The sequence below is a fragment of the Triticum urartu genome, chromosome 5 (genome assembly GCF_003073215.2).
Source record: "Triticum urartu cultivar G1812 chromosome 5, Tu2.1, whole genome shotgun sequence".
Lineage (NCBI taxonomy): Eukaryota > Viridiplantae > Streptophyta > Magnoliopsida > Poales > Poaceae > Triticum > Triticum urartu.
Window position 1 is genome coordinate 70,711,788 of NC_053026.1, and position 9,396 is coordinate 70,721,183.

The following is a 9,396-nucleotide window of genomic DNA, read 5'->3' on the forward strand; positions in this document are numbered from 1 at the left end:
CGTCCATCCCTTTGTCGCCCACCATTGCTATATAAATTGCTGCCCGGCCATAACCGCAGTCATCTACCTTCGATCCCTCTTCGCACCACTCCCATCATGGATTCCTCCCCCGCCAAAGCTCTATGGGACGACTGATGCTGGACCAAAATAAGGAGATGGCCGCCATTGCTGCCGGTTGGTCGACTAACAGGCAGCCGGAGGACGACGACGTCCCAATGGAGGATGCGGCCGACGATGAGTCGGCGCCACCCACCTTGTTCATGCCACCCTCCTCCTCCTCCGTGCCACCCTCGCCAGTGCATTGCATCATGACCATCGACGAGGCACGTGCCAATTACATGGACATGGTGCGGGAGGAGCAGTTCCGAAAGGCGCAGGCCGACACCGCCTACAACCACCAACTCTTTCCGGAGCACCTACAGGCGGAGGAGAAGCTCGCCGCCGGCAGGGCGATCGCGCTGGATGCGGACGTGGCGGAGCAGGAGGCGCTGCTCGAGTCCTACCGCTCCTCCTGCGAGATCTGCCTCGCCCGCTGGCAGTACCGCCAGTGGGCGGCGGAGGTGGCGGTCACCTACAAGGAGTGCGATGGACCTGGTGTTCGGCGAGAACGACGACGAGGACGACATCACCGGCTCCGCCGAGGCCGTGCCCCTCCATGACGACCACATAGCCGGCACGTCCGTGGGCGCCGCCGATAACGAGGAAGAGTAGTGCACGGTAGGTCGCCGCCGCTCTTGTCCCAGGAAGGCCACTGCTCCTCCCCTCCCGTTGACGCCAAGCTTGGTGGCATGAGCATCGACGGCTAATTAGTCGCTTGGCGGCGACGTGAAGGCGGACAACTTCAGCTCCTGGGGCTCCGGAGGCGAAGGCGGAGCTGGAGAGTGCCGAGGCAGAGCTGAAGAAGGCGAAGTTTCAGTTCTCGGGGCTCATGGCCAGACACGGGGAACGGCACCGACAATCATATATTAGGTTAATTAACTATACCTCCAGAGTTGGACATGTAATGAAATCCATCATGTTTATATGAAATCCGGCTGTGTTTGAATGAATTTCGTTCGATTAGTTTGAATTGATGTCAAAATATATGCGACTACGGTTGGATGGCGGCCTCCTGCATTCGTGTCCACGGACTGGTCCGTCTGTGCGCGAACGGATACAGGAGAAAATTTGTGGGTTGCTGTTGGAGATTCCCTAAGAGCATCTCCAACCTTGACTCCCGAATCAGGCTATCCGTCCAGTGAGGACCAGTTTGTGTTGCAAGAGCTGGCCATCCAAACCGAACCATAAATGCACCGTCACATTTTGAATGGAATTTAACAAAAATAAACAAATTTGATGTAAATTTAAACAAATAGAATGAATTTCATTCAAACTTGAATAATTTTTACATGAAGCCCAATGATATTTCGCAGGGTGAACTAAAAGAACCTAAACTGCCACATACTTGATGGCGACCTCATATGCCATGCCAGGCTACCCGTGCTTGATCGGCATAATAACTATACATATTAGGCAACTATTGTTGTAAATGCTCTAACAAAGTTTATGTTCCCTGCAAAGAAAAAAAAGCAAAGTTTGTGTACTGGTCCGTTCCTTATGCGAATTGATGTAACTAAACTAAACTTGTAGAACAAGATTCTATACTAGAAGTGCAATTACCTCTTGATCAGTTAAGCAAAAACCTCGACTTTATTTCTAAATTTATAAAGGTTCAAAAGTGGCAGTATGTTTTTTGCCAGTTCATCTGCTATATAATTACAATGCTCATACTTTTACAACCAAAGCCCCAAAAATAGAAGCTTGAGTGGTCTGGCAGACCATCACAAGTTTCGCAAACTACACAAAAAATTGCAAGAAACGTGACCGACGCTACAAAAGCCTGCGGTACATGTTAACTCAGATACATACATACTTCAGAAACCCTATAAAATAGTCAAAAAAATAAGCATAGATACATCAAACAGAATACAGTGTGACCATAAATACAGGTATGCTATATACTCGTCTATGCACAAAAGGAGCCCGTGGGGATCAGCCAGCTATCTTTTGCTGGTTGATGGCATGTAAGCTTCATCAGCTTCCTGGGGCCTGTGCCCTTGACTGAAGCATCGCTGACATGGCTCGTAACCTATCCGTGACCTCAGTGAATGAGGGGCGGATATCGGGATTGGCCGACCAACATTGCTCCATCAGTATTCGCCATTCGGGGTCACAGGTTTCAGGTACTGGAGGCCGGAGAGAGTTGTTGACGATACCCCCTTCTCACAGTTAAAGTATGCAAAGTTACTTAGGATTCAATGCTGACTGACTATTAGATGATATGGGGGCACGAATTGACAAAGGATTCTGTGCTTCGACAATTAGTCAATACTGAATCGTAATAAAAACAAGACATGGTTATAAGTATTACCTATGATAGCGCCGCAATGCATATTTGCGTATGGTTCCTCACCGGTCAAGATTTCCCATAATGCTATCCCGAAAGAGAACACGTCCACCTACATGTGTCAATAGATACATATCAGGCAAATGATGGTTGCACATGCAAATGATGATGTGGAGTCTGATGAAAGGTGTTACCTTCTCAGACACTTTGCTGCTGCTACCGTTCAACAGCTCCGGTGCCATCCACGGAAGGGTGCCTCGTACACCACCAGAAACCAAAGTGTTGCGCTTAATTCTCGATAATCCAAAGTCTCCAACCTGAGAATAGTTACACATTACTAATGGAAAGGTCCATGACATCAGAACTAAAGGGAAGACAAGGCTGCTGCTATCTGATAACACACCCCAGCACCTCACGTGGATCTAAAACTACCTTGCAGATTGGCCTCTGAGGATCTCTCAAATTAACAAGTAAATTGTCGCATTTCAAATCAAAATGGACTATGCTTTTCGAGTGCAGATATTCCATCCCAAATGCAGCATCCATTGCAATGATGAGCTTTTTCCGAAGATCAAGCGATCTGCTGAGATCTAGTAAATAGTGACATAACAACAACATTGTGCAGAGTGGAAAACACCGAACAGAAACATACAAAACTCACCTATCCTTCCTTAGAAGAACATTCCTTAGTGAACCATTCACCATAAATTCTGCCACAGTTGCTAATGTTCCTCCAGTTCCATCAGGAACCACACCATAGAAAGCAACAACATTTGGATGATGCAGCTTTGAAAGAATTTGCGCCTCCCTCCAAAAGTCTTTGGTCTGTACAAAAATGCAAGTTGGCATTTATATCTAATGAAGATAATATGAATGTCTTCTATCAACCATGTTTCAATTTCAAAATTTCGATTACTAGTCAGGCTGCTTAAACATGCAGCAACAAGGAAAGCAATCATGCTTCACATGCACAAACCCTACTTTTATAACCAACAAGATTCTGTTAGGTACTACTACCTCTGACCCAAAATGTAGGTCTTTTATAGAGTTGGGCACAAGAATTAAGGATCTGATAAAATGAAAATGCTGCCGTTCATCTATTTCTGCGTATTTTTCTTATTTCCTCCAAATAGAGTTACAAAGCCAATTCTTGATGAAATTAACGAGGGGCTGAATAGGAACAGCATAAGCAGAAGTGCAGTATAGAAAGACCTAAATTTTGGACAAAATTGAAAGGCTAAAAGGGCCTACATTTTGGATTGGTGGTAGGTTGGTTGTTGCTGAATTTCCTAAATGACTAGAAAGGAGTAATGGATATACGATTACTCACAAGTTTCTCTTGTTCAGATGATCTCCCAGCGAAACAGCTTTTCTTGATACGTTTGATAGCAACATCACTTCCTCGCCATTTTCCATGGTAAACAGTTCCAAACGTGCCAGATCCCAGTTCACGTAGCTCCTCGAGGTCAGCATTTCTTATGATCTGACCATACAAAAGTCAGAACAATCCAATGCTGTTATGACTTGCTTATTATAGACAAATCCACTATGGAGATGTTCTTTTATGAAACAAATAGACATCTTAGCTGGAAGAAAACTATAATTACTAAACAAATTTAGAGTGCTAGAACTGCACCTGCAAGCCATACATGCTGGCTTCAAGTTCGGCAATCTCAGCATCACTAATGGTGCCATCTGCAGCTGCTTTATTACCATGGTCCTAACATTTGGAATGAAAAACACAATATGCTCAACCATTCTTTAGGCATGAATAGCATGCTAAATATATAGGATAGGTTATACCTCATTAGCTAACTCTGGCCCATCGCTCTTAGCATCATCATCCTTCTCCGATGAATTAATTGCATGGTGCTGTTCTTCAGCTGCTATTTCAACCTGAGGAATTGGTCTGGATGACGGAATGCTTGAAGGCATATTATCAGTCACATCCTCAACTATAACACGTGCCTCCATTTGAAAATCATTATGCATTCTGCCCCTCAGATTCATGTCCTCATTATTGATGGTTGCACGATCAAATCCAATTACTCCTACATCACTGCAGATGATATTGTGCTGATTAAAAACAGGAACATCTCTCTGTGAAAGACCATCCTTGAAGGTGCCATTGTTAAACATGTTTCCGGTCAGATCAGCATTACTTAGTCCAATAGGCGAAGAGGTAGCCAAACCAGAGCTGTGCACCAAAAACTGGTCGAAATTTTCATTTTGATACACAGGGGATGCTCCATTTGCTACTGATCTTTGTGGCGCAAAAGCTTCAAAAGGGTCAATAGGCAACAGTATATGGGGTCCAGGAGCAACTTTATCATTACCATGCACACAGCCAGCTGTTCCATAATCTGTAGAGACACGCCCTGAGTTCATTTTCTCTACATGAGATCCACGATCTGAATTCGCTGTTTGAGATCCATTAGGGAATCCATGAAGAAAGCGTGAATGAGAATTATCAGTAGCATGCATTGACGTCAAACCTGAGCTTTCTAGAGCATCCAACTCACCTGAGGACAACCTTGCACACGGTGTCTGGTGCAAAGTGAACCTCGTGTCAACAAAAGTGCACTGGGGAGCAACACTTGGACCGGCACTGTTCTCCGGATGATATATCTTCCTCTGTTGAACAACAGGACCACTATCATGACCTGTTTGCACCATATTACTAGACAAACTGTCTTGTTGGTAATATACAGCTGCCTCAAAACTGGCTCCACCAGGAACTCCTTGATCATACCGCTGGTCAGTATGACTAGAAACAAGGTAATTAGGTTCATCCACACGAGCAATCTGAGGTGGCTTAGCACATAGAAGATCTGGCCTAGTCCCGCTTATTGTTCTCTCCAGCGCATTAGCTTGACACATTGTCTGGGAAAATGAAGGGGGTATGTAGGAATCAAAAGTTAAAGACAAATTGGATGCAGGTTGTTCAGTGCGATCATTTAGGAAAGGATCAGAGAAGGCATGCGGCATGCCATGAATTTGACCAGTGTATTCATGCATACCAGATAGCCAACTAGCAGCCTCCGGATGCACGCACACCTTTTCAGAATAGAAGGGCATTTCCATCGGAGTAGACTTATCATAGCTTGTATGTGAACTCACGTAACTCTCGTTTCGAGGTATACCCAAATCTTTTGCCTGCCTTTGAATTTGAATATTGTGCATGGTTGATCCAGTTCCAACACCTGTGTCTGCATCGCTTTGAGTCTTATCTTGATGGTCTGGAAGCATGGTTTTCAAATGTGATCCATTGCTAACTTCATATTTGTGTTCATGTTCTTGATTCGTTGTTAGTTTGTCTGCAGACATCCGCAGCCTAGACTGATTCAAAGACATCCTCTGTCGATTTAAGCCTGGGGAGGAAGTTGCTGCTGACTCAGCCACCATTTGTTGTGAGTATGGAGCAAGAAAAAACTGAGAGGAAGACTCGTTTAAGGCTGTTCCAGCCAAAGCTTTACCTCCACTTTCTATATCTGTTTGACATGCAGTTGAGTCTCTGCAGGGGAGTAGGGAACTATCCAACTGTTGGCTCAACTGGCTCACCAAATTGTTGCCGCTGGTGCTCTGCTTCAGTTGTGAGAGATTGTTCACAGCAACAACAAAATGATATTCTGGCTCACTTTCTAAACTTCTTGCACTTAACGATGTCTCCTCACAATCATTTGGGGAGACAAGAAACATCCGAAGTCTCGGTGAGCCATTGGCCTTTTCAAGACTGTAGTATTCTTCCATCATATTCTGAAGATCCTCTTCACATGAAAGAGAAATCAGAGCATCAAGGTCCTCATCAGGAAGCTGATACTTGATGGTATGAGGCTGGTTGTAGAGCGAGAGGGTTTTATGCACAAGCTCCTTCCATGAGAAGTTTCTGGGTATCGATATGAGACGTGTTTCCCCACCTACATATCTGAGCACCCCGTCACTAGGCCTAGGGAGGATTTTCCCACCAAAGCTACACATGAACTTGACTTTTCCAGCATGTGGGCTTTCGCAGGGAGAAGACATATCTTGTAGACTGTCACTTGAATACTCAGCTGGTTTGAGTCCATTCTCAGAGCGTATGGTCCTCGTGCGCACCAAATTTGCCGGATCCATATCACATTTCAGAGGCAAACCTGCAGTAAGGTTCCCAGAGTCAAACCTGCCAAGACCAAGAATCGTGGTGAGATCCTGATAGACCACATTCAAGTTCTTGTGGTTACTGGGCCCAACTTGGCTGTTCATCTGAAGCAAGACAAAGCAATGGTGGTTGCGCTGTAAGCTCCTCCTCCTCCTTCAACAGCGGAGGACTGGAGCTAATTGCTATATCTTGAAATGCCGAACTATTCATTCATCTCTTCTCTTTAAGACAAAGGCAGTGGTTTCCCCTAACGTAGACCGACCCTGGCTCCGCTCCTTCTCGAGCAAAGCGTAGCTGCCATGAATAAGAAAACAGGGTGAACATCTGTGATCTCTCTACCACCCCCCCAACAAAACAGACAAGAGAAGTCGAAATGAACTGCAAAAAATAAAAAATCGCTGTGTGCAATGTTCATAGGCGGTCGGTATTTTGGGCCGAAGAAGAACTAGTAATCAAATTAGCTCAGCTGGATTCGATAGCTGACAGCCACAAAAAAAATCTCAAAAAGATCCTCCCAATAACAGAACAGAACAGGACGCCTCAGCGATGTGTACCACTCCTACAGTACGAAAATCAAATCAAGCTAGGGTTCCTCACCGAGGGTTCAATCAGCGCGGGACCGCCTCCCCGCCGAGCGAGCGCGCCGGCGGCCGAGCAAGTGGGGCCCGCCCCGCCTCGCCTCGCCGGCGGTGAGGTCGGCGCGGCAAATGGGACGGGGGCGCCGGCGCCGATCTCGCCGACGGGGCGGGCCCAAGCGCATTAGCGGGTTGGCGCCGCGCGGGGGGAGGATCAAATCGCCTGGGAATTTGGTGGTGGGAGGGAGGAAAGGAAAGGGTGGGGAGAGAGAGTGGAACGCGGCAGCGAACGAAACGGAAGGAACGCCAAATAGGACACGGGGAAGGGGACGGAAAGCGGGTTCGTTCCCGGTTGCGCCCGATGCGGGGCGTGCTGTGGTCGGTTGGATGGATTTGCCGGCGGGGCCAGGTAATGTGATGTGTCTGTCTAGGTCGGCCGGCCAGCAGGGTTGCTGTTGGTTGGATCCCTGGCTGACTTCGCACATTATGTGCAACGAGGACGTGCGTTCGAAGGAACTGCCGCCAAAACAAGGGTGTGCCCAAGGAGAGGAGAGAGAAGTAAAGAAGAAGCGTTTGCCTTCTCTTTAGTTAGGTTAAGAAATGCGTCCATCGTCAAAGATGAAGACTGCCGACCCTTGGCCAAAACCGACAGGAACGTTGTCCTTTTCCTTTAGATTAGAAAGAAGAATATAACTATGTATGAACCCTTAGAATTACGATGATGTTATTTGGCAAACGTCAGCTGTAAGGGGATGGAAAGCGAACACCTTTTTCCTGACAGTTTTAGTTGCCTCGCGAGATCAAACGGTGGCAGTTTTAAATGAAAATGCTTTCTTGTGAAACCGTCGTATTGTTCTGAAGAAGTTGTCATCCCCTCACAGCTAAAATTGTCAACGAAATCATTCGAAATGCCACTCCTGCACAGCGAATGTTTGCCAGCTAAGAGGGTCCTAGATTACACGTCGGATACTCCTCAGTGACCACTAGCCTCATCCCATCAGTCATCGACGGCGTTGATATCACTCGAGGAACCGGCCGGGATCTTGGTGACGTCCCAAGAAAAGATGAGGCATTGAACCGCTGTGGAGAAGGGACAATCCTTGCATAGATGGGTTGCACTTTTCGAGGTCTCGTGCATATGCGGCAAAAAGATCATGTGGCCAACATCGCGCAGACAACCAAGAGAATAATTTGCACTTTGGCTCTAGGTCGGCCTTCCAGATCTTGGACGTGGCAACTTTGGGGAATGAGCCCTAGAATCGGGCCTGGTATGCCGAGTTGGAGGAGTATACCCCGGAGGAAGTCCAGATCTAGGAGATGGAGTCGGGGGTACTGGGGTCAAGGACTGGTATTTTAAAACTTGATATTCTCGGGGGGGTTTTTCTACTATTGTCATCGGTTCAATTTGCCTACTAATCACTAATAATTGCACAAATGTGAAAATCTCCCTATCTTAATGATTTTTTTGCAGATACAAATCTAATCTGTAGAAAATAAGGCCATATTTGGGAAGTACTTGAAGAGAGGATCAAATCCATAAAAAGAAGTTCGACAGAGGCGTCTCTGAAAGACAGGACAAAATGTGATACGAGCATGCATGCTCGTACAAATAATCATACCACCCGGAATCGACTCCAGAAAGTCAAATCAAGCAACATGCCGCTCTGAAACCTATTCCAGACGTCTACGCTATGTAAAGAAGAGGAAGGACTCTGGGTCGACCTCTTTGACTCTTCATCAACTCAATCACCCTGCGTGAGACATGGTGAAAGAAAGAGCAACAAAACTAAAGAGAGCGTTAACACATTGGACTTCAAATCCAAATTGTGCTAGCCGACAAAGGAAAAACATAATTTAACAGAGAAATATTAGTTCTGGCTGGTTGGTAAAAGGACTCTAAATCCTTTGGACAAAAGGACTAGAAATCCATTGAGTGCTAGTGGTTCCATTCCACAACGGAACAATGAATGAATGAAAGCCATGACCATGCCTCCAGTAGGACGATCGAGGAACCGGTCTTGGTGCTCCTGGTTCATGGAATCTTGACTGCATTGGGGAGACTAGATATTATTCTTCTGTAAGTCCATCCAATGAATATAGATTGAGGAGAAAACTAAAGAGAAAGATGGACAATACATTGACAATATCTGAATCAAATAAGAAAAAAAAACTAGTCTCATCAATCCCGATTGTGCGGGTATGAAGTAGAAAAATTCGTTCTGCGTTGCCATAGCCGTCATCTCCAAGCAATAGCCACCATCTCCATCTCCCACTAGATCTAAAAATTCCATCACAAT

The 9,396-nt window shown here is 46.0% G+C and overlaps 1 protein-coding gene across 5 annotated transcripts; it reads right to left on the reverse strand.

Moving 5' to 3' along the window:
* Positions 1–1,670: 1,670 nt before the first annotated feature.
* LOC125507941 lies at positions 1,671–7,469 on the reverse strand. 5 transcript variants are annotated; one of them, XM_048672473.1, is made up of 9 exons: positions 7,122–7,464; positions 4,190–6,818; positions 4,023–4,106; positions 3,717–3,869; positions 3,048–3,211; positions 2,819–2,969; positions 2,581–2,703; positions 2,411–2,498; positions 1,671–2,258 (listed from the first exon to the last, which is right to left on the reverse strand). In XM_048672473.1, exons 2-9 carry the CDS (start codon positions 6,626–6,628, stop codon positions 2,074–2,076), a joined length of 3,387 nt encoding a protein of 1,128 aa, XP_048528430.1. In that variant the 5' UTR covers positions 6,629–6,818; positions 7,122–7,464; the 3' UTR covers positions 1,671–2,073. The 5 variants fall into 5 exon arrangements, 3 of the variants coding, with proteins under 3 accessions (XP_048528430.1, XP_048528431.1, XP_048528432.1); XM_048672474.1 differs by having other exon boundaries at positions 2,819–2,966; positions 7,122–7,463; XR_007283150.1 differs by lacking the exon at positions 2,819–2,969 and having other exon boundaries at positions 2,079–2,258; positions 7,122–7,468.
* Positions 7,470–9,396: the final 1,927 nt, after the last annotated feature.